Source organism: Scyliorhinus torazame, chromosome 3 (genome assembly GCF_047496885.1).
Source record: "Scyliorhinus torazame isolate Kashiwa2021f chromosome 3, sScyTor2.1, whole genome shotgun sequence".
In the NCBI taxonomy this organism is placed as follows: Eukaryota; Metazoa; Chordata; class Chondrichthyes; order Carcharhiniformes; family Scyliorhinidae; genus Scyliorhinus; species Scyliorhinus torazame.
The window spans coordinates 131822204-131847644 of NC_092709.1; the positions used below are offsets into that span (position 1 = coordinate 131822204).

Sequence of the window (25441 nt, forward strand, 5' to 3'; positions counted from 1 at the left end):
CGAAAACTGCGCAAAATGGATCCACAGGCGTCCAGCAAACGCTGTGGGGTGCTCGGTTTTCTTTTGCCTGCATTTATTGAGGCCATCTACGGGGTCACCCCGGTTATACCCGATCGCGTCTAGCATTTCTGCAAGGGTGCCTCCTCCTACATGCTGTGGGTCGCGAAGGGCTGCTACGACCGAAGGGTCTAAACTCAACTGTGAGCTTCACATGCTCTCGCTCATCCAGGCCGTACATGGTCACCTGCTGCTTTACTCTGGCAAAGAAGTGGTGGGGGTCTGAGGTGGGGAGGAACGGTGTGATCTTCTCGCACGTGCCCCGTAATTGGGTCACTGTTAAGGGGGTGGTGTACAGAAATTCCGTGTCGGCCGATGTGGCTGTGCGATGAGTGGTTACGGGTTCATTGGAGCCTGAACTATCTGCTCTGTGGGGGGTTGGGGCGCTTTTCTCTTCTGGGGTTTTCCCTGCGCACATGTTCCCTGAACATACCTATGCGCTGTCTCACTCAATTCTTCCCAGTCAGGGCCGTCTTCCTCATCTAACTTTGATCCAAAGGTTTCCTGGAATCCTTTTTGAACTGAAAGCAGAGATTGCAGTTCTGCAAACTGCTTCCGGCACTTTGCGTGGTCTAGTGAGCTTTGTCTTTGCTCCGTGGTGGCAGCATGGAGTGATCTTAACGCTGCCTTCAGGTCACTACACTGCCTCTGCAATGCCTCTACCTGCTTCTCGGTTTCTTCTCGTACCAGGACTGCACGTTGCGTGTCCTGATAGGCCTTTTCATACTGGGACTGGAAGCTGCACAAAACTGGTGTGTCCACTTGGCATCATCCACCTCTCCGTCTTTTGCTGCCAACTTCCTCCTTAACTCTAAGTTCTCTCTTTCTACCTCACTGACATCGACCTTGCTCATTCGATGTATGCCTTCTACCTCTTTCCGGAGCGTCCTAATGACCTCCTGTGCCTCGCAATTATGCCAAGCAGGACACGATTGCCATCGGCTTGCGAGCTTTCCCTAAGCTCTTCTTGTGAATCTCGCTCAGGTTCTCCCACCAAGTATGTCCTATACTCCCGGGACCTGTTTCCTCATTGTTACAGAATTCGCTCTAAAGGGGCCATCCTTTCCCTTTGAGGTACTTCCTGATTTCCTCTTCCCATACGGGACACTGTCCTACTCTACTGCTGCTGGTCGCTGCGACCGCAAATTCTTCTGGGTTCATGAGGCGTTGCATTGCCTGCATTGCCATCTTTCTTATCTGAATGGTTCTTTTAAATTTGGAACAGGGGGACTAAGGCAGTGCTGTAATTACGGGTATGGCTTTCGCTACTTTCTGAAATACAAACTCCCGACAGTTTTGTCGCAACAAAAGGATCTATCAGTTTTACCTTATAGCCCTGTTAGTTACACATGCATTTAACACACTTCCGAATTATGAGGATTGATCAGAACTGCTTGAACACTTGTGGTTTTCTGTTCCCAATTGGATCTTTAATTCATATTTTTGGGTTCTCCCGGAGTGGTTAAGCCACTTCTAGATCGGGTCCCGTCAGATGTCGCCAGTAATATGTTGCTAACTTTTGGTTGGTTATATTCTTTTACATGATTTAATTCAGTGAAATAATGATTATTCTGATTCAGGCAATTAACCTGATCACCAAGAGGGAGCTATTGACCATGGATCCTGACACTGAAGACAAGCAGCTGATTTATGAGATTACCACAGAACCAAAACATGGGCACCTGGAAACCAAACTGAGGCCTGGAGTTCCCCTGAGGACTTTCACACAAGGTGAGTTCTTGAGCATTATTTTTGCTGATCCTCGTATGCAAGCAGAGTTAACTGTTGAAGATCAGAGCGGTACACTGTTGCACACAAAACAGGGTGGCACAAGTGACTCTGCTATTTACAGGTGGATAGAGAATATGTATCATAGTCAATTGTGTATCATAGTCAATGTACTTCTTTCTGCATTGTTCTGTTATTCTAGGTGTTGCTGAGTTAGCTTTGAAGATGTAACTAGTCAGGTAGATTGCACCTCCTCAAATACTGAAACAGTCCAGGTCCATGCTTGGGCTGATAACTGGCAAGTAATATTTGTGCCACACAAGTGGCAGGCAATGACCATCTCAAACAAACCAGAATCTAATAGTCTCCCCATGAAATTCAATGGCATTACCATCGCTGAATCCTCCACTGTCAACATCCTGAATAGGGTTCTCCATTGACCAGAAGCTGATCTGGACCAGCCGCACCCCTAGCCAAGCTGTTCCAGTACAGCTACAACATTGCCATCTACCCAGCAGTGTGGAAAATTGTCCAGGTAAGTCCTGTACATGTAAAAGCAGGAGAAATTCAACCTGGCCAATTACCACTTCATTAGTCTACACGGTCCAATGCAGCAAGACCTGGACAATGCCCAGGCTTGGGCTGAAAAATGACAAGTAACATTTGCGTCACACAAGTGCCAGGCAATGAGCATCTCCAACAGGAGAGAATCTAACCATTGCCCCATGACATTCAATGACACTACCATTACTGAATCCCCCACTATCAACATCCTGCGGTTTACCATTGACCAGAAAATTAACTGGACTAGCTATATAAATATTGTGGCTCAAGAGCAGGCCACAGGCTAGGAATCCTGCAGTGAGTAACTTAACTCGTAACTCCCCAAAGCCTGTCCACCACCTACAAGGCACAAGTCAGGAGTGTGATGGAATAATCCCTACTTGCCTGAATAAGTGCAGCTCCATCAACAGTCAAGAAATTTGGTGCCATCCAGGACAAAGCAGCCCACTTGATTGGCATCCGAGCCATAAACTTTCACTCCCTCCACCAGCGACGCACAGTGGCAGCAGTGTGTACCATCTATAAGATGCACTGCAGGAACTCGCTAAGGTTCCTTAGACAGCATCTCCAAACCTATGACTGCTACCGTCTAGAAGGACAAGGAGAGAAGAGCACGGTGGTTGGCAATGTTGCTTCACAGCGGCAGGGTCCCAGGTTCGATTCCTGCTTGAGTCACTGTGTGGAGCCTGCACGTTCTCCCTGTGTCTGTGTGGGTTTCCTCCGGGTGCACAGGTGTCCTCCCACAAGTCCCAAAAGACGTGCTGTGAGGTAATTTGGACGTTCTGAATTCTCCCTCTGTGTACCCGAACAGGTGCCGGAATGTGGCGACTAGGGGCTTTTCACAGTAACTTCATTGCAGTGTTAATGTAAGCCTACTTGTAACAATAAAGATTATTTTTCAAAAAAGAAGATGTATGGGAACACATCACCTAGAGTTTTCCTTCCAAGCCACTCACCATACTGATTTTGAAATATATCACCATTCCTTCACTGTTGCTGGTTCAAAATCTTGGAACGCCCTTCCTAACAGCACTCTGGGTAAACATGCACCACATTGACTCCAGCAGTTCAAGAAAGCAGCTCACCACTGCCACACCGAGCAATTAGGGATGGGCAATAAATGCTGGTCTAGCCAGCGAGGTCCACATACCATAAATTAATTTCAAAAGAGCCATGGGCGCGATCGAACAGCCTAGTCATGTCTGACCTTGTGACGCGACGAGGCTGTTGCCTCTCGCAAGATTTGTGATGCTCGGAACACCTCGCAAAATGTCGCTATTTGGATCCCACCCTCGCTGGGCAGGATCAAGATTTACATATTTAAGTGAGCAGTTAGGTCATCGGAGGTCACGGGCCATCGGAGGTCCCGGGTGGTCAGGCTCTGGCTAGGGTGGTACCCAGGCACCTTGGCACTGCCACCTGGGCATCCTGGGAATGCCACCCTGGCTGGAAGGGGCACTGGCAGGTTGGCCTTAAACATTTGCTTCCTCCACCACCAGCGTACGTGTCAGCAGTCTATACTCTGCAGCAAGGTGCCACAGACAGCATCCTCCAAACCTGGGACCCCTGCCACCTAAAAAGCAAGTGCATCAAATGCATGGAATACCAACACTTGCAGGTTCCTGTCCAAGTCTCACACCATCCTGACTTGATCTATATCATCACTCCTTCACTGCCAATGGATCAAAATCCTGGATCTTCCTCTCTCACAGCAGTGTGAGTGTACCTAAATCAGCTGGACTGCAGCATTTCAGGAAGGCATTTCACCACCAACTTATTGATGGTAATTAGAAATGAACAACGAATGCTGGTCTTGACATTGATATAGATTATAAATAGCTGAGACCCAATTACTAATCTTTGTGGTATCCTGCTAGTTACAAAGCCTGTCAATCTAAAAATGGCCCATGTATTAGTGTTCCCTTGCTGTCCTTGTACATGAATCACAAACGGCGAGCGTGCAGGTACAACACGATACAAGGAAGGCAAATGATAGATTAGTTTTTGTTACAAAGGGATTGGAGTATAAGAGGAAAGAATTCTTATTACAATTAACAAGAGCCTTAGTGAGGCCACACCTGAACACCATGTCAGTGTTGGTCTCTGTAGCACAATCAATCACACACGAGGCGAGAAGAGATGAAGCCAATCAATGGCTTTATTACGCAGACTTGTTCCCCAGCAGCTCGGTTACAGAATGCGGCTGCTGGGAGAACCTGGGTTCTTATACCCCGCCTTACTGGGTGGAGACAGCAGGCGGCAGAACCAATCAGGACCCAGTGTCTGTCCACCAATAGCCTCTCGGCATCACTGGGTACCGTACTACCCCTAATACATACCACCACAGTCTCCTCACCTCAGGAAGAATGTACTTGCCGTATGGGAGTACAACAAGGGTTCACCAGACTGGTTCCAGGGATGAAGGTATTGTCCTGCATGGAGAAGTTGAGTAGGCAATGCTGAAATTCCTGGAGTTTTGAAAAATGCTAGGCGATTAATTGGGTAAATGCTGAAAAAATATTTTCCCTGGCTCGGAAATCTAGAACAGTCACTCTCCCAGAATTAGGGGTCGACCGTTTAGAATTGACACGAGGAGACATTTTTTTGTTCAAAGGGTTGTGAATCTTTGGAGAGCTGTTACTCTTCAGGCATTGAGTGTATTGAAGGCAGGTCAATAGATTGTTGGATACGAAGTGAATTGAGGGATAATGGGGATACTTACTGAAGAGCTCTTGAATCTGTGCATCCAATGGTCTTCAGCCACCTTGGGGAGACCTTTTTGATAACCTGCTGTTCAACTTAGCATTGTGCAAATCTGATGACTTTCAACAGTACTTCAGAAAACCTTTTTGAAGGATAAGACTTTAAGAATTATGTATATTTTATGTGTAACAGGCCTTGTATCTATTTTATTTTCTTGCAGAGGATATTAACTTGGGTTTGGTCTGCTACATTTTGAATGAAGATAAGATTCAAAAGACTATGGACACATTCAAGTTTTTGGTGAAAGACAGCAAACCTAATATTGTTAGTGATAATGTGTTCCACATCCAATGGTCTCTAATCAGCTTTGAATACACCAGGTTGGCATCCTTTATATATTGTTTTATTGCTATTGTCTTCCAACATCACAAGAGTAACCACACTACAAAAGTGCCTCATTAGTTATGAAGTGCTTTGGGTTTTTCTGAAAGGCACTACATAAATGTAGCCAATGCACAAACATTGAAATGTGTTGAGGCTGCAGCTGTTTTACAGAAATGTCCATGGCTCACATAATCTTAATTAATTTCCTTGTGTCAAGGTATTCAGGATCACAGCAAGTGAGACACCGTGAGGTGATATTGTAATAAAATCTGTATTGCAGCAAGTGAAGAGCCGGAAAGGAGTTAATGGGTGGGAAAACCCTGAAGACTTCCAGGGCCCTCAAAGATAATTTGTTAAGGTCTTTGGGGAGGGATAAAAGAACAAGCAGCTCACCTCTTTTCCCAGGGTAGAGGAGTCAATTACTAGGAGGCATAGGTTTAAGGTGCGAGTGGCAAGGTTTAGAGGAGATGTACGAGACAAGATTTTTGCACAGAGGGTAGTGGGTGCCTGGAACCCATTGCCGGAGGAGGTGGTGGAAGCAGGGACGATAGTGACGTTTAAGGGGCATCTTGACAAATACATGAATAGGATGGGAATAGAGGGATACGGACCCCGGAAGTGTAGAAGATTTTGGTTTAGAAGGGCAGCCTGGTCGGCGCAGGCTTGGAGGGCCGAAGGGCCTGTTCCTGTGCTGTACTTTTCTTTGTTCTTTGTTCTCTCTCTATTCAATGACTTTGAGATCTCACCACCACTGGTGCAGGGACAAGCACCATCCTTGTACTGGAGAGATAGCAGCGATGAGAAGGAAAGTCTGATGGCTTTCCAAGTCCTGCCTCTTAACCAGCAGTTGCAAGTGGCCAGTGATGAAGGGAAGGACATTAGCTGTTCTGATAAATTGCAGTCGCTATCCTGCACCTTTTTGCGAGGATGCAAAAAGCAAATCCAACCAAAAACCCCTTATAACAAAATGTAATTCTTCCAATGCAAGTGAATCTTCAAGAACCAAGATCCTTAACTGGATACCAAAGAAGCAGATGCAGATGAGGGGCAACTGGTTTCACCGCAATGCGGATGAGAAGCTGAGAAATAGCACATTTCAGAAGCGATTTACCCTGCAGTTACAGAGTTCAGCAGGGGAGGGAGTGAGTAACTCCAGGCAAAGTAAGAGGAACAGGCAAGCGCCGCAGGAATTCCCTGTGAGTGTGGTATTCACAAACCAGTATTCCATGTTTATTAACTGCGAGGACGGTGATACCTTGTGGGAGTATGCTCAGAAGCAAATCTTATGTGGCTGTGAGAGGAGGTATATAACCAATGTCAGGGACAGAATACAATAGAAAACAAATAAAAACTTAGAATTTGCCAAAGGTAACTTGAAAGGAGTTCAAAGAGAGAATATGGGAAAAGATTAGCAGATAGCAGAAAAGGGCCCCCCAAAATCTTTTATCAACATATAAAAAGTGAAAGGACTGTTAGCGGAATGTGAGGATTGATTTAAGGATAAAGAAGGAAATCTTGTGGAGGCAGAGAGTATGGCTGAGGTGGAAAATGAATACTTTGCACGTGTTTCATAAAAGAAGAGGAGCTGTGAAGTAAACCTAAGTATAAATGGAACAAGAAAAGAGAGCATGGGGCAGACCAAATTATGGAAGGATGTAAATTGACAGCAAACAAGTCATATTATAGAGCAAGAGGGTAAAAGATTATCAAAAATAAGATGAGAGGCCATAAAAATAAGTTAAACTGTCCATTCAGCAATACACACAGTGTATGTAATAAAACAAGGAAACGGGAAGCAATAAAATATTGCTGGACATCAGACCTCGTGGAAATTATTGTTCTGGAAAAATTAGAACAGGGAATTAAATATAACCTTTCTGGAAAAGAATGGGAGCGAAAAAGTGGAGATGGAGTAGCTGTATTTAGTATAGGAAATAGTAAGAAGTAACATAGCTATCATAAGACAGAAATGGAATCCTTGTGGATAGAGCTAAAAATAATAAAGGATCATTCGCACTAATAGAGGTGGTTTATAGACCTCCTTATAGTGGAAATGAGGCGGAGGAGGAAATCTGCACAAAATGGTAGAAAAATGAATTTAAAGTCAAAGAAACAATTAGGAAAGCAAAGAGAAACTATAAAATTAAATTATCAAGGAATATAAAGTGAAGAGTGAAATATTCTATAGCGCATAAATTTAAAAAAACGAAAATTGTGAATAATTCTACCAAGGGATGGACAGAATAGTAGAAATGTTATGTCATCCTTGGTTCGAATACTGCTTAGACCACACTTGGAATTCTGTCTACGTTTCTAGTTGCTTCTAGACACTGGAGAAGATGCAAAGGAGATTTGCAAGAATGATATCAGAAAAACAAGGTTATTCCTATCAGTAAAGAATGCACAGCTTTGGACTCTTTTCCTTTGAAAAGAAAAATTGAGGGGTGACCTAAGCGAGATCTTTAAAACTGAAATTTTGATAGAGTAGACACCAAGAGAATATCTCAAGAGCAAAACTGAGGGCCATCAATATAAGATAGTCACCAAGAAAGCCAAGAAGGATTTCTGAGGAAATATTTTTACCCAGACAGCGGTAAGAACATGGAACTTGCTACAGTGGCACAGTGGTTAGCATTGCTGCCGCAAAGCGCCAGGGACTCGGGTTCAATTCTGGCCTTGGGTAACCGTTGAGGCAAATGGCATGGCTGCTTTTAAGGGGAAGTTAGATGAGAGAGAAGAAAATAAAGGGTTATGTTAACAGATTTAGGTGAGGGATAAGACAGTTGTCAATGGAGGCAAGGGTAAAAATAGCAGATGCTCTTACCATAATATTTTAATTCTCTTTGGAAATGGAGGTATTGTCAAAGAACTGGAGGATTGCCAACATCCCAACACTATTCAGAAAAGGGCAGAGCAATAAAGCTGGTAACTACTGGCCAGTCACTGATAGGAAAACCACAAGAGTCCATTATCCAAAATAAAATTAATTCTCACTCGGAGAAGCATGGGTTAATAAGGGGCAACTAGCATGCATTTGAAGACAAATCTTACAAATCTGATTGCATTATTTAATGAAGAAACTGAGAAAGCTGGTGAATGTAATTTAGTGCTTCCCAAACTATTTTCCAATGCGATCTCATTTTAACACTTGAGAATTAACATAAACTCAGACGTCATCAAAAAGAAAACTGCAATAAAGCACCATAGTAACATTCAGTATGTAATTACTAAAGTCTGCATATTGCAGACCAATAAATAATTCATCATAGAAATATTAAAATCTGTTTTTAAACTACTTTGTAAAAGTGTTTATGTACACATGTAGGTGTCAGCCAAACTCTCCATAATTGCTGGTGACAGAAAATTCAGCATAGCCCCTCTCCCCTCCACACTGGCATTATATAAGCCCATAGCTAACTATAAGTAGTTAATCCCTTCATTATTAGATGCCACATTATTATCTTTCTGTCTATTTCTTGCACTATATTGTTGATTGTTCTTTTGAGTTCATTTAATGGCATAAGAACAATAAGTGTGTTGTCTTAAAATGAAATCTGATTTCCGCCATTGTCCTGTTTGCAGTTACAATGTGAGTGAAAAGGCAGGCTCTGTGAGTGTTACAGTGAAGAGGACTGGGAACCTCAATCAGTATGCCATTGTACTGTGCCGTACTGAACAGGGGTCAGCAACTTCTACTTCTGGAGCTGGCTCAAAGTTGGGCCAACAGGATTACGTAGAGTATGCAGGGCAGGTATGTGTTAGATTGATATGTACAGTGTACTAGATTATGTATTAGGTGTCAACAGAATAAGTAAGGGATGAAATAATATCTGACGATTACTGGTTTGAACTTGTTGCTTTAAATGTTTCAAAATGTGTATTTTGCATTGACAGCTAAGTCCTTCTTTCAATTGCAAAGCTGGATGGATGCTAGGTATGCATTAAGGTGGATTCAGAAAGTTAAAAAACTCAAAAGGAAGGTTTGCTGGGGATATCCTCCGAGCTGGCCCTGATCTGTTACTGTAACATCACACTGGGTTTCAAACACATTTCTGACAAGTGGAGCAGGAGCAATCATATTTTCCTGCTTTAGGTTTTCACAAAAAAGTAAACCCGGATATATGCAGGGAACAATACTTGATATTTTCATGTACTCTTTTACTAAAACTTTCAAAAAGTAGAAATTATACACCTAAGAAAGAAATTCGACCAAGCAGCCGTAGGCTAATCTTGCAATCGAGCTTCTCCATTCCAGGTATTGTTTAGACCTGAATGTTGGTGGCCTTTGCTCATTTTAATTACTGATGGTGGTTAAAGCAAACAACGTTACATTGACTGTAATATTTTAACATAAAGGAGAATTCATCAGGATATACCTCAGACAGCCAATTTGATATCACCTGTTTTACTCCACCACTACAAGTTTAAATTACCCTCAATCAAATTGAACATAAGAACTAAGAGTAGGCCATCTGGCCCTTCGAGCCTGCTCCGCCATTCAATTAGATCATGGCTGATCTTTTCTGGACTCAGCTCCACTTTCCGGCCCGAACACCATAATCCTTTATTCCTTTATTCTTCAAAAAAACTATCTATCTTTATCTTGAAAACATTTAATGAAGGAGCCTCAACTGCTTCACTGGGCAGGGGCTGGTTTAGCATAGTGGGCTAAACAACTGGCTTGTAATGCAGAACAAGGCCAGCAGCGCAGGTTCAATTCCCGTACCGGCCTCCCCGAACAAGTGCCGGAATGTGGCGACTAGGGGCTTTTCACAGTAACTTCATTGAAGCCTACTTGTGACAATAAGCGATTATTATTTCCAGGCACAGCATTACTTGCGCCGAATATGCCAGCTTTGTGCTGCATATTTGCTGAAGAAGTACTCGCAGCAGATGGCAGAGCTCTGTATCTGGTTCTCTGCTGATCTTGACTGTTACCAAAGTAATTGGAGTTGGGTGTAACCACGCATGCAGCTTTGATAGGTGAAACCTTGGCACATGCAATCCAACAGGCTACCTTTCCTCTTGATCATGCTTGCTATCTTCCGTGAAGTGTCACTGAAAGCTTGACATAAGGTATTTAGGGAGATTCTTATTTGAAACCGACTGGAGTCAATGATGATGCCATGATAAAGACTTATAAGAACCTTGTGTTCGTAAAGAAAAATCATGTGAAAAAAGGTTAAGGCTTAAATGTACCTTCATTAATATATTATGTCCTTGCTTTGAATTTCCATATACTCACCGCTGCCTAGCAATCATTTCAAATTGGTGTAATTTACAGGCTACATAGCAGAAAAATGGGAGCTGGCATCTAATCCAACCCTATCCCTAAATTAATCGTCAAATGAAGCACCTTTCTATGCCAGTGGTTGCCAGCCTCAATGCTACATCACAAAGTGGTTGTAATTCCAGCAAAAAGGAACTCTTAAAATGTTCCCTGTTGCCGAATTTATTCTTCCACAATGGGTAACCAGCAGCATTAAATCCAGATTTATAAGTAATTCTGAGATACGGCTTTGTCCGTAGTTTTGTTAATAGGATTATAAGATTCCGTAAACAATGTAGTTTCACTTTTTACAAGAAGCTGTGATATGTTCACTTGTAAATGACTATGCATGTCTAGGTGGCATCTAATGCTACAATTGGAATGCTTAATCCTTGGATGATAACCAACATTGACATATCTATTATATACCCTTTTGCAACCTGGTAATTATGAGGTCTGTGAGCAGGGTGATTGATGGCTGTCTTATCACTTTCTACAAAAAGGGTATTAAAATGTTACTTTCCTTTCCTGATAACATAGTTAGAAATGCATCATCAAATTTGTGACTGATACTTAGTGATCTCACGGGATCTAGTGTATAATGAATTCACTGATTTAAGCAGGGTTAGTACTTTTGTAATTAAGAATAACTATATGAAAATGTTCTATGTCTATTATCTTTTAATTAACTTCTGCTAAAAAGGCATTTACATTGGGTGAGGAGGGGTTCAGCCCTCACGTGATGTCTCATATAACTAAAAACCCTGTTAGCACTCGTTTAGGCTCTTTCATGAAGAATGGTCACTTGGGAAAGGTACAAGTGGACTGTATCTATGGAGTCTCCAGAACTACCAATTCATGTCAACTTTTTAAACAGTTGAGGAAGAAAACTGAGGCTGGGGTAGAATATATTTGAAGAGAAAGTTAATATTCTTTGGTGGAGAAGTAACATTTTAAGAGTGCCATGAGAATTATCAAGAAACAATGAACTGGGTTTCCATATTACAGTATTAAAGACATTAAGCAATCTCCATATGCTTGCTTCTTCAATAGGTTCAATTTGATGAGAGAGAGGATACCAAGGCTTGCACTATTGTTATAAATGATGACCAGGTGTTTGAAAACATTGAAAGCTTTAATGTGGAATTGAGCATGCCTGCGTATGCCTTGCTTGGGAAGATTACCAGAGCAACAGTGAATATCAATGACACAGAAGATGAGCCCACGCTGCAGTTTGACAAGAAACTATATCGAGTTAATGAAAGTGCTGGATTCTTGTTTGCCCCGGTGGAAAGAAAGGGTCTGTATTATTTTTTTTCTTGGTACTGTTTTAACTAAAGAGGAATGAGGACATGCTTTATTTTTGATGCACAATTTAAAGAAAAGGAAAATGCAAAATCTGGTTCTGTTTAGTAGGAAAATGCTATCAACTTGCACCTCAAGCAGCAGGCCAGATTTTCAGTTTGCTCCTAAATTCCAACCAGCAATGTGAACTAGAGTAAGTTCATTGTTCACTGGAGCTCTGAAACCAACACTAGGTTGGATAATGCAAGTCACTGCCACAGTCCATTGGTGGAGTTCAGGCTCTTGGGATGATGAATAATTTTTGGATATTTCCTACTCTACGTAAACTTTTATCCAGTTTGCACAAGTGTGCCCTACAGTGTGCTAGATTTTGTTTCTGTGGATAGTTTTAGGAAGATGAGAGAGGGAAACCAGGAAATTATAGACCAATTCACCTAAAATCTGTTGTCAGAAAATTACTAAATTCCATGATTGACGAAAGGGTGATGGAACACCTTTTTGTCTGGTGCCCAGAGAGAGCCAGCATGGATTTGTAAGATCTAGGTCGTGCCTGAAGGACCTGATTAAGTATTTTGACGGTGACTAAAGTAGTGAACAGGGGGATCTCTATGGATGCTATTTATAAGGGCTTCCAGGAGGCATTGACAAAGTCCATCAAGAGAAACTGGCAGCTAAAATTGGAAGCTCATGGAATTGAAAGCAAATTATTGATCTTTTGGGAAATTGGCTGAGCAGCAAGAGACAGAGAGTAGGCACAATGGCGGAATACTATTGGACTGGATTGGATTTGTTTTGTTGTCACGTGTACCGAGATACAGTGAAAAGTAATCCAGAGAGATCATTCCATTTTAGGAAAAAAATCATACATAAATACGCAAGTACGACAGTCCAAACATGTACAGGTTGGGTGGATTGGCCATGCTAAATTACCCTTAGTGTCCAAAAAGGTTAGATGGGGTTACTGAGTTACGGGGACAGGGTGGAGGTATGGGCTTAAGTAGGGTGCTTTTTCCAAGGGCCGCTGCAGACTCAATGGGCCGAATTGCCTCCTTCTGCATTGTAAATTCCATGATACTGGCATCTTACAAGTATCTATATCTTATGTTGGTCTCAACTATTCACCATATTTATTAATGACCTAGATGATGAGATAGAAAGCCATATATTCAAAATCTATCAATCTGAGTTTTGCATTTAACAATTGATCTAGCATCAATTGCCATTTACCAAAAAAAGTTCCAAACTCTACCACCCCTTGCAGGCAGAGGTGTTTCCTAATTTCACCCATCAAAGGACTGGCTCCAATATTTAGTCTATGTCACTAGTTTTAGACTCCCCAAGCAGCTTATAGGATTTCTCTCTATCTTCCTTATATCTGGAAAAATTCAATCAAAATTACCTTAATCTTTTAAATTCCGGGGTTTACATTCTAGTTTGTGTAATCACTCCTTGAAATTCACACTCAGAGTTCAGATACCACTTAAGTTTTGCTGAAAAAGAGATATTCTGTTGAAGCTCTTCATCTTGCAATCATCAGGACTGACAGAAGAACACCAAATTTCAAAGGGAACAACAATTTATACTGAATGAGAAAAGGGGGCTAATTGGTCAAGATGTTGCCATAAACAATGCATCAGAGAACAATTATCTCCCAAGTCTTTGCTTAAATTCTAAAAAAAACGAGTTGATTCTGATAAGTTGTGTCATTGCCATGCACCAGGGTACAGCTGACCCCATACTTCTGTTTAATTGAAAAATACACAATGTCTGGACATATTGGAGGACAGGACCGTGTGCATTAATATATCTGGCTTTCGGTAAGTGCAAAAGAGCCACATTGTGAACTTGACTGATGCTCTTACTGGGTTGTTAGTGTAATTCTTAGCACACACAGGACTGTTCAGTAAGTGTTGTCCAATCATGGAATCATATGTAATGCTGCAAATTATTGCCACAATTTCCTGGCCCTGCCAGCAACATCAATTGGCTTTCTGGCTGTTCTCCATATTTTCCTGTCCCGCTTGCGACGATGGCTGCCACTGGCAGTGCTGGAAAAACCCATCCTTTGTTCTGAATTTTCAAAGCACGGGCTGGTTGAGGAATTTGAGCAATAGGTGAAACTGGCTGTTTCATGCTGGAACTATTTAGTAGCAATACGATTCATATTTTCCACTAATAGGATAATGCTGCCAAGCTAAAAATATGTTTTGCATATCACACAAATGAAAATATGGGGAAAAATTCTGCGGAAACGGCGCGATGTCCGCCGACTGGCACCCAAAACGGCGCAAATCAGATGGGCATCGCGCCGCCCCAAAGGTGCGTAATGCATCTTTGGGGGCCGAGCCCCAACCTTAAGGGGCTAGGTCGGCGCCGGACGAATTTCTGCCCCGCCAGCTGGCGGAAAAGGCCTTTGGTGCCCCGCCAGCTGGCGCGGAAATGACAATGGCATGCGCGGGAGCGTTAGCGGCCGCTGACGGCATTCCCGTGCATGCGCAGTGGAGGGAGTCTCTTCCGCCTCCGCCATGGTGGAGACCGTGGCGGAGGCGGAAGGGAAAGAGTGCCCCCACGGCACAGGCCCGCCCGTGGATCGGTGGGCCCCGATCGCGGGCCAGGCCACCGTGGGGGCACCCCCCGGGGCCAGATCGCCCCGCGCCCCCCCCAGGACCCCGGAGCCCACCCGCGCCGCCTTGTCCTGCCGGTAAGGTAGTTGGTTTCATTTACGCCGGCGGGACAGGCGTTTTAGTGGCGGGACTTCGGCCCATCTGGGCTGGAGAATCGCGCGGGGGGGCCCGCCAACCGGCGCAGCGCGATTCCCGCCCCCGCCGAATCTCCGGTGCCGGATACTTCGGCAACCTGCAGGGGCGGGTTTCACGCCAGCCCCCGGCGATTCTCCGACCCGGCAGGGGGTCGGAAAATCTCGCCCAATGTATATGAATTTGAGTGCTGATGTGATGCCAGATATGTACGCTGTACATCCCAATTATTGGTGGATTGTATCAACCAACAGTACTAAATAATCTGGAGAAAAGGTGGTTATATGAAGGGAGGTTGTAGATCAGTGATGATCTCGCTGAATGATGGAACACACTCGAGGGGCTAGATTTACTACTCCTGTTCAAATTTTAATAATCTGTGGACCTGAACCCTATTTTTTAACATGTAATATATCAAAGTTATTTTGCTGAAATTCAATTTTACAAAAAATGTTTTTACTACTTTTCAGATACTTTAGAGTTGTGACCATTTCAGAATTGGACAACCTTTGATCTTAGCACCGGTAACTCATTGAAGCGTGCAATCAATTGAATCATACAAGATTCTGAAGGGGCTTAAGGATAGGCACACCGGTTGTCTCCCATATCTGGGGAATCTAGACCACCGCAGGTTTAGGATTAGAGGCTGATCATTTAAAACTGAGATGAATAGAAACTCTTTTACTTAGAGGGCTGTGAACCTTTGGAATTCCCTACCCTAGGGGGCATGCTCCATTGGTGAACATATTTAAGGCTGATATTGGCAGATTTTTGGCCTCTCAGGGAATTGAAGAATTGGGGAGGGGGCGGAAAAGTGGAGTTGAAAATCAGCCATGATCATATTGGGTGAGAGTGTGGTCTCAACAGACCATATGGTCTATTCTTGCTCCTATTTCTTATATTAGCTCTGAGGTTCTACTGTATTTGTCTTTTTGGGATGAAGGTAAGAGAAAGTAGAAGATGTTCCTGTCTTCAAATCTGACTGCATTCTTGTAGTTACTTGTATCAATACCAGATATCCTATTCTCTGGCTCATCAGCCTCAGCATGTCAATAAGTAGGATCTTTAGACTAGACTGTATCTTCCAATCAGCTCTGTATGCTTACTCACTGGCACCACAGATTTCATTGTGAAAAAAGATGTAATAGCCTGGTCTCAGCTTTAAAAGCATAGACAACTACGCCCATTGACTGAGCATGGGTAGTTGTTCCTATTTACCATCTGGGTGTTGAGCATTGCCTGGGTAGAGCGTAGCGGGGTAGTTATACACACTTACACAATCAGCCAGATTCTAACAGAAAATACTGGCAATCACAGCAGCTCTGATAGCATCTGTGGAGCGAGAAGGGAACTAATGTTTTGAGTCTGGATAACTCTTTTTCAAAGCTTTGTCATAGAGTCATCAAGACTTGAAACATTAATTCCCTTCTCGCCACAGATACTGTCAGACCTGCTGAGGTTGTCCAGTATTTTTGTCTTTTTGTGCCAGATTTTCCATTAATTTCACCTATTGCTGTCTGTCCTGAAATAAGCAAAATGAAGAGCTGGGCATGCAATCTTCTGGTCTTGAGACTTAGTACCAAACCATGAGGCGCATTTATTTACTAAGCCATCAGATGAGCTTTTGTTATTCTCCCTCAGGTAGTCCTGCCAAGGATCACTTATGACAAATAGCGATCAGCCATTTTGATTTACAGGCCACACTTAAAATTTTAATACAGTTTCACATGTTTAAATGAGTTTGCAATTTGTCTCTCTCTGACTGATTAGAACTCCTCTAGTTACATAGTGACATATTGCTTTATCTTAATTACTTTCTGAAGGATGGCTCCTCTGACAATAATCAAATATGGTTAGATTAACCAAAGTTCATGATGTCAGATGCTATCCCATGTGTTTATAGGTTGGTCTGTATTTTGCAACTAAGAACCTTCTGAATATGGCTATCTCAAACCATTTTTAGTATAATATTTGGCCACCAAGCAATGTTACGCATCACAATGTAATTTGTAGAAATATTTTAATAATGGACAACAATAAAGTCAGAAAAGAGAACACCAGAATAAGAATTGCATGAGTGTTTCAAATTCCTGGGTATATTTAATGCGTTTGTGCCATTTTTCCTTTTGTGCTATCTAAAAATTAATTGGGTTAATTTTGTTAAAATAATGAGCAGAAGGATTTTATGTGATTTTACGCAAAATATTGGACTTAAATAGTGCACAGAAAAACTTATGGCGAAAATATGAAACAGTAACCCTGCAAGTGCTGGATTTAACACGCATCCCCTGCTGGCAGGATTGAAAGCAGGGGGACACCTTCCTGCCCGCCCATCAGCATTCGACCAGTGATGGGTTGGTATCAGGCAGCCCACCTATCAGGACACCCTATGTAATTTAGCCCCAAGAGTTTTGCAACATTTTGGATGACACTCTTTACTATTTCTTCCACAGGCAAAAATTACTTTCTCATGTATCAGACAGATGCTGTTTTCTTGTCCCTGCATGACTGAATACTGGACGCAGCATGATACTGAGGTGTTATGGAGCGTAGAATTACAAAAAAAAATTAAAGCTAAACGACAAATGCTCCTAACTCTGGTTATACATGATCCTGATGTGATTTGAAAAATACATATCCATATATCCCTTTTGAACTTTTGTCGTTCCACAGGGGACACCAGTAGTACAGTTTCAGCCGTCTGCTATACTGTACCAAAAACAGCCAAAGGCAGCAGCCTATATACATTGGAATCCGGTTCAGATTTCAAAACCAGAGGAATGACACATGAGAATCACGTGGTCTTTGGCCCTGGTGTAAGCATGTCAACATGCGATGTCAAGCTGATTGATGACAGTGAGTATGAGGAGGAGGAGGACTTTGAGATCGCCCTGGCTGATGCGTCTGACAATGCACGGATTGGGGAAGTTGCAGCTGCCAAAGTGATTATAAATGGTCCCAATGATGCCTCATTGGTGTTTTTTGCAAACTCTTCCTTCACTGTTAGTGAAGATGCAGGTATGTGCATGATTATTCCTGTTATCATCAGTCAGCTAGTCTGTCTGATTGCAGCATCACAAACTGTAAAGTTACAGAAAGCATGATGGATTTAAAATACATTCTCCATTATTTTTCTATTTATTTTGATAATACATAGACATTGGATACAATTTTGATCAAGTAACCGGGACTGACCCAAGTGCTGCCTTAATGTAATGAAATATGTGATTGTAATTTAAAGATTTAAATTTATAAAATATGATACTTCAGCAGTAGTACAAGAGCTGCAGTTTCTCACCAGACTGGCATTATAATGTCATCCTGAAATGTATTTATTTATAGGTTCCATTGAAATACCAGTTATCAGACATGGCAGTGATTTGTCCACCCCCACTTCAGTATGGTGTGCAACACGCCCTTCAGATCCTCCTTCTGCAACTCCAGGCATTGACTATATCCCCAGTTCGAAGAAGATTGATTTTGCACCTGGTAAAACAGAAGAGGTAAATGCCCTTCATCTAAAATAGTACCACAATTTGCACAGAGCTGTGTTTAAACCAAGGCATTGATTCAGTGTACGGTGACAATATATACAAAATGAAAATTCATTTGCAAATGGTTTTACACCTGTGATTCTTCACATATCGGCTGGATTCTCCGTTTTGCGACGCCAGAAGTGAGAATCATGATCGGGCAGAGAATCCCATAAAATGGAACAAATCTATTTTGCGCCTGATTCCGACACCATGCTCTGGTCCCAAGCTGGCAACGATATCAATGTTTGCATAACATGCTGGCAGATCCATGCAAAGCTATCATTTGCATGTATCTTAATATCATTGAAGGCTTGGGTACTTCATATTCCACCCCGGCATCCCTCTTAGGCTGAACCCTCGCGGACACGAATTAGTGCAAGCATTTACAAGCGGAGTCTGGGCGCCATGGTTGCCGAGGAGGAGCGGAAGGCTAAAACGCCTCAAATTGTCGGGTTTGTTGAAGGGTGGCTGCCCAGTCCGGTTGCAATAGTAGTGAACAACTTGATGCCAAGTCCGTGGACTTGGGGTGTCTCCCTCAGGATCGGGGTGGACTGCCTTAGACCGCCATTGTTGCAGTATGTGGTTTAAACAAACCGCTTTGGTGCTACTTGCAGGCTCCTGTCTGCTCACACTGCTGACTGCTCCCGTGAATACATAGAGAGCCTCTGGTCATCTGGGAGCCCACCCAGGCAGCCACTCTGGACACCCTCATACCCCAGCTATATCATCAAGGGGATGGGCATGGTCAAGCGCAATCAGGGGCCAACAAGGTGTTGGCACTCCCCAGAAGCACTATCCCACTTCAGAGGAAGCAGGGGATCAGCAGAGAGCCAAAGGACACCTGCGCTGTAGCCCCTGAAACCTTCCTTGGTTCTCTATCCCTCTCAGGGCAGAGACCTCATCAGTGACCTCAAATCCTTAGGATCACTAACTGCCTCCTGGTGAGGCTGGCAGCACTGATTGTGTTTGCCACCATCTCCCAGGCAGTGTTCAGGAAGGCAGGCTCGAGCCTGTGGCCCACCCTCACTGTCCGTCCTCACTGTCATGGAGCTGTGAGTGCACCTCGGACTCCTGACCTCTGTGGAGGGAGGGGAGGGGGGGGGGGGGGAGCAGGGGTTTGCAGGGCAGGTCTTCTATGTACCATCTTTGAGGCTGCAGTGAATATGTGGTACGTAGAGTGCTTAAAAACAGCTCCAGCTGTCAGGCTCTTTGACACTAATTCCGGTTCCAGTGGTTACAAGGCCGCTGATTCAGGAACTGCTCTCAATTTGTGCCAGCAGAGTGCTGGCCCATTTGCGTGTCCCGACTTGCTTACCGAATAGTGCCCCCAACGGAAGTGCGAATCACACGCTATTGAGTCCCGGCAGCAACATTTAAGGCGCGATTTAACGGAAAAGTTTCTAAGTGTCATTTGTGGCAAGTTTTGCTGGGGGTTTCCCCAACGAGCTCCCCACCGCTATCTAACAACACTTGGTCACTTTTTTGGGACCTGTGAGTTTCCCATCGGTTTCGCCCACACATAGAATCATTTTCATCACTGGGGTGCTGAACGCAGGGATTGGGCTGCCATTTCGAAAGGGTGTCCCGATCTCTATATTTTTTTTGTATTTTATTCCAAACTTATTTACGTTCTCACAGGCGTTCCCATCTCTTCTTCTTTCCACCCTCCCCAATTTACATGTTTGAAACATATTACATTTCTAAAGCCTTCTGGTGAAAGGAGACAGGCCTGAAATGTTAATGCTGGGTGGAATTTAATGTCTTCCCCATGGCAGGTTTGGCGGTGAGGTGCATTTAATCTGGTGGTTTGGAGGGAGAGTGGGGGGCTGCCACCTTCCTATCTCTGTTCTGGTGAAGTTTGTGGTGGGAAGGTCCATGGACAGCCTTAAGCCCTGCCACCAATTGAAGCCCTTAACTGAACAATTAATCAATTAATACCCAGTTGACGTCTTCATCCTGCCACCGCTGAGATTCATCAACAGTGAGTGGGAGACTCACCATGCACAAAACCCTGGCCTGTTTGCTTGCCAGCTTTCAGGAGGGAAAGGTGGATGTCCCTCATTGGTGCCTGGTTGAGGGACCTAACATCAGGAAAGGGGCATGTGCCTGCTGAGAGCAACCCTCTACCCTTGTTGCTGACCCCAATTCATGACCACCCTCCCACAATTACTCACCGGGACTGGGTCTTTGGCAATCCTCGGCCTCAGGTGGGTGCATTACTAGCAGCAGCCACAACCTTCCCTGTGATGGCTGCGAGCAATGAAGAGCTGCCAGCCTGTGATTGGCAGACAGTGCTTGGCATGCAGTTCTTCTGCCCACCAGGGTCCTTGACCCTGGGGAAGGCTCGCCGCTGCCAAGTTAAATGCCTGATTGGCACTTGATATGGTGCATCTTCATGAACATAGGCGATGCGGGGCTGTCACTGGCACTCCAGCCAGTGGGCAAGGCCCCATCACCTTCATTGAATACCACCTTCTGTTTCTCTCTCCATAGACACTGGCAGATCTGCTGAGTCCAGCACTTTCAGCACTATCTGTTTTAATTTCTATCAATAGAGCCATTTGATGACTGAGGTTACTTAAAAATCCTCCTTTTATCCTTACAGACCTGCACTTTAACAATTCTGGATGATGTGCAGAATCCAATCATTGAAGGGAATGAAACTTTCATTGTATTCCTGAGCTCAGCACAAGGAGCAGAGCTCACTAAGCCCTACCAGGCTACCGTTTCTATCAATGACACCTATCAGGATGGTAGGTTGCTTAAGTAACAGTTTAAGCAGAAAGTCTGAAATGTATCTTTATAAATTTAATATCCAAACCTGATACTCTTGCAGGAAAGTCAGTGAATTTGAATGGATGTCTGCTGTAAGTTTGTCATTTTGCAATAATTATTAACATGGTAAATTGCTGCCAAATTATGCAGTTTTTCAATTCCTTAATCAGAAATGCTGTAAAGGAAGTTAACTGCATACTAAGCTGTTTCTCACTAAGTGTTGAAAGGAAGATTGCATTGGGAATTTCACCAGTGAATGTGATGTATTTTGTGTTCCTGTTGCCCTTAAATAGTTCATTATGATCAAATTCGTAATTTATAATGGAAATAAACAGTAGATTTATTTAACATGCTGGATTGGGTTACTAACCTGTTTATGTTTAGATGTTTTCATAAAACCAGGTTTCATAATTCTCTGTTACGCAGCACCTTGATGTTCAACCTTTTAACCTTGTTTGTGAATCACTCCATGCAACCCCCCCAGCTCTGTAATCTATTCCGAGATATCTGCGCTCTTCTCATTCTGGCGTTTTGAGCATCCCTGATGTTAATTGCTCCAACATTGGTGATGGACCTTCAGCTGCCAACACCCTGAGCTCTGATACCATCTCCCTAAACCTCTCTCCCCCTCGCTACCCCTTTTTCTCCTTTAAAACGTAGTCTGATTATAAGGCCCAACTCAGTGCTCTGGGACTTTGTCCTAGTTGTATGGTTTAATATTAGAACCTCAACGTCAAGCAGACCCTTCTCAATCGCTACACTTCCCCATTATGCATCAATGCCAAGTCATACCAGGACTTGGCCCCCATAACTTCCATGCCAACCTCACTCACCTCCATGACCCCTTATACCCTTTATGCCAACCATGACCTCTCATTCACCCCCATAGCCTCTTAGTACCAATATGCCAACTTAGTGTCAACTCATGCTAACCTATGCCCCCTCACCCACCACTCTTTACCCTCACACCCTCCATGCCAACTCACCAGTATCCACCATAGGCAGACCTCAGGAGTCATGCTAAGATGAAATAAAATTCAGTGCAAGGAACCTATTGCAAGCTTCACTGCATGCACGTAAAACACTCATTGATAAAAGCTCATTCAATGGGCTGAATTCTCCAGTACCCCTGTTGTGTGTTTCTCATCCATTCGCTAGCGGTAGGATTCGATCTTCCCGCCGCTTGTCAATGGGATTTCCCATTGCTGGGAAATCCACGGGTGGGGGTGTGCTGCTGGTGGGAAAAGTGAATCACAATCACCAGAGAATTCTGGCCAATATATTTTAATCTCCTCAAGTGCTTTATTAAAACAAACATTTGTATTCATGGCCCCACATCAAAGACAGCTAATTCCTTAATCATCTCTTGGAGCTGTCAACCAAACTGTGAATTTATAGACACCCACTATGTTAATGATGTGTTGTGGAAGCAGTCAAACAATAATAACACTATAATGATTACAGCAATAACACAAAAATGCCAACAAACAGCTATTGAAACTGCAAACACCCATTTTCTTTTTCAACTCAGGATTGATTCTTACCTGCATCTGTGGGTGTGTTTTCTATGGATGGAGGACACCTAAAATAGTTAAGGTGGCTCACCCATAATACACTAGGTGGGCAGGTGCTGCAATCGGCAGCCCGTCCGCCATCTGTAAATTAATAATTAACAGTTATTTAGGCATGGGATGGTGAGCAGGAATGGAGGCATTTTTAAAGGCCTTCATGAGAAAGGACAGGAAGGTAGAGAGGCACAACATTCAGGGCTGTCCTACAAGAATCTATGTACTGCCCCAAAAGGTCTTCACCACCTTTCCATGCCACCAGTCCGATAGAACCTGGCTCCCCACCACCCTCTGCCCAATCAGTGGGCTCTGGATTTCCTTCCTGCCCTAAAACCACAGGACTTATCTTCTCGGGGTAGCCATGATCTTCTCCAGAACTACTTCTTGGCCACACCCACTACTGAGCTTGAGTGCTACCGGGACTGATGGAGCTGCCAGTCAATCAGATTGGCAAGCAGCTCCCAAGGACAGAACTTCCATCCTGAGTGAGAATCATAGAATCCCTACAGTGCAGAAGGAGGCCATTCGGCCCGTCGAGTCTGCACCGAGCCTCTGAAAGAGCATCCTACCCATGCCCAAACCCTACATTATCCCCACCCAGGGCCAATTTAGCATAGCCAATCCAGCTAATCGCATATCTTGGAGGGGCAGAAGTTTCCTTGCTCACCAATTTAGTCTATCTGCAACATGTTGTGGCCTAGCACACAGTGTGCTTCTAATTGACTTTATGTCCCAGAGTCGAGCATACCTTCCCCTCCATGTCCCCTGGAAAATGCAGCCCCTCCTGGTCCGGCGCCTTCTCGTCCTCCTACTCGGAGGTGGCCACATGTTCCTCCTCCTCCTCCACCTCGTCACCTTGCTGCTGTGCCAGGTTGTGGAGGGCACAGCAGAGCACAACTAAGCAGGCAATCCTCTGGGGCATGTACTGTAGTTCATCACCAAGGCTGTTGAGGCATCACAACCGCATTTTCAGGAGTCTGATGCACAGCTCAATGACAGCCCAGGTGGCTACATGGGCCTTGTTATATCAGGTCTCCACATTGATCACCAGCCTCCATAATGGCATCATTAGCAAGGTCCTCAGCTGGTACCCCTTATCCCCCAAGAGCTGACCGGCCATCCTGGGTTGGTCCTCGAAGAGGCCAGGGATGTCCGATTGCCCAGGTTGTAGCTGTCGTGCACACTCCCTGGGAGCGTGCACACGCATGCATGATCCTCATATGGTGGTCGTACACGAGCTGGACGTTCAGGAAGTGGAACCCTTTCCTGATGATGTAAGGCACTCCCAGGTGGCCGAGTGAGTGCAAGGCAACATGCGTGCTGTCTATATGGTGGAGAATCCTGCTGCCCGGGCATCTTGTTGGGCTTTGTCCATGTCAAAGTTTATATAGCTCGCTGCCTAGGCAAAGAGTGCACCCGAGAACTCACGGATGCACGTGTGGGCTGCAGCTTGTGCGATCGCACACAAGTCCCCACTTGAGCCCTGGACTTATCCTGAGGTTCAGTGCTGCGGTACCCTTGATGGCCACCGGGAGCGGGTATCCTCCTTCGCCACGTGGTACCAAGTCTACGAGGACATGGCATAGGTGCCGCACTGTCCCCTTGTTGAGGCGGAGCCTCCTGTGGCACATGCTGTCCATCATCTGTTTGAAAGACCACCAACACCTGTACACCTTGGGCCACCGCCTCGAGCCTCTATCGACGCTGCTGCCACCCTCTTCTCTGGCTTCTGGCCACCTGGCCTGCCAGCAGCACCACGAGGGCATCTTCGACGGGGACCAAGATATCATCCATTCCATGTAATATCTGTCCGGATTTGGTGAGGGTATGAGACTGACAACCAGTGGTGACTTCCACCCCGGCACCCTCATTCCCCATTGCTGCCTCCACCACCTGCACACCCCCTGCCATCCGACATGCTCTGCCCACGTACCACAGCCACAGCGGAGACCCGTGGCCACCCGCCACACCATGGCATGTTGATGATTTTGCTAATGGGAGCGGGCCAGTTAGATCACAAATCGATCGGCGCCCACGCAGTTCTTGTTTTTGGCCTCTCCCGTGGCCACTTGAGAGCTGTGAAGTGGTCACTTAACTACAATTGCCTATTCCCAATTAGCAATCGCCTTCAGCTGCATGGCCAGAGGCCTGCGCAATTAGTGGGAGTTATGGGTGGTCGGTGAGGGGCTGGGGTTGCCCCCCGGAACAGGAACAAATGATCCGGGGGTGACATGGTGGACCCGCACGTGCTGGGGCACCTATCTCCCCACCACCCCCCTTCAGGCCGCGGGCAGGCACCTCCCCCTCCCCCCTCCAGGTCCGCACTCTCCCCACCACCGATGGTGGGCCGCCTCAACGGAGACCGGCCCTCGGTGCTCCCCCACCTCACCCTCTGAGCACTGGGGCAGCAACCCCAGTACCCCTGGGCTCATTGCCCAGAAGCAAAGGTGGCCAGTAAGCTCCTCGGTTCCCCACAGCAGCCCTTCCACTAGCTTCACAGTTTTAAAAAAGTGTACCAATTGATGCCCGCATGCCCACTTGCTTGGGAGGCGGTTAGATCATGGGAGGCCATTAGATAGGGGTCGCTCCTATTAATTGTATGGAGATTGGCCTTAAGGTGGTTATTATTGTTTTCCCGCCACACCATGGCATGTTGATGATTTCGCTAATGGGAGCGGGCCAGTTAGATCACAAATCGATCGGCGCCCGCGCAGTTCTTGTTTTTGGCCTCTCCCGCGATCTAACGGCCTTGTCGCATTCTCGCTTAAGCGCAAGGTGGCCATTAAATCACGCCCT

General features: G+C 44.8%; 1 protein-coding gene across 2 annotated transcripts in view; it reads left to right on the forward strand.

Moving 5' to 3' along the window:
* fras1 (Fraser extracellular matrix complex subunit 1) overlaps positions 1-25441 on the forward strand; it is a 714708-nt gene that overhangs the window by 599595 nt on the left and 89672 nt on the right. For both annotated transcript variants that reach the window (XM_072496214.1, XM_072496215.1), the window contains 7 exons: positions 1638-1788; positions 5273-5432; positions 9019-9187; positions 11759-12005; positions 17440-17784; positions 18109-18269; positions 20908-21055. In XM_072496214.1, the coding sequence (XP_072352315.1) occupies positions 1638-1788; positions 5273-5432; positions 9019-9187; positions 11759-12005; positions 17440-17784; positions 18109-18269; positions 20908-21055 (1381 nt within the window). The remainder of the gene's footprint in view (positions 1-1637; positions 1789-5272; positions 5433-9018; positions 9188-11758; positions 12006-17439; positions 17785-18108; positions 18270-20907; positions 21056-25441) is intronic.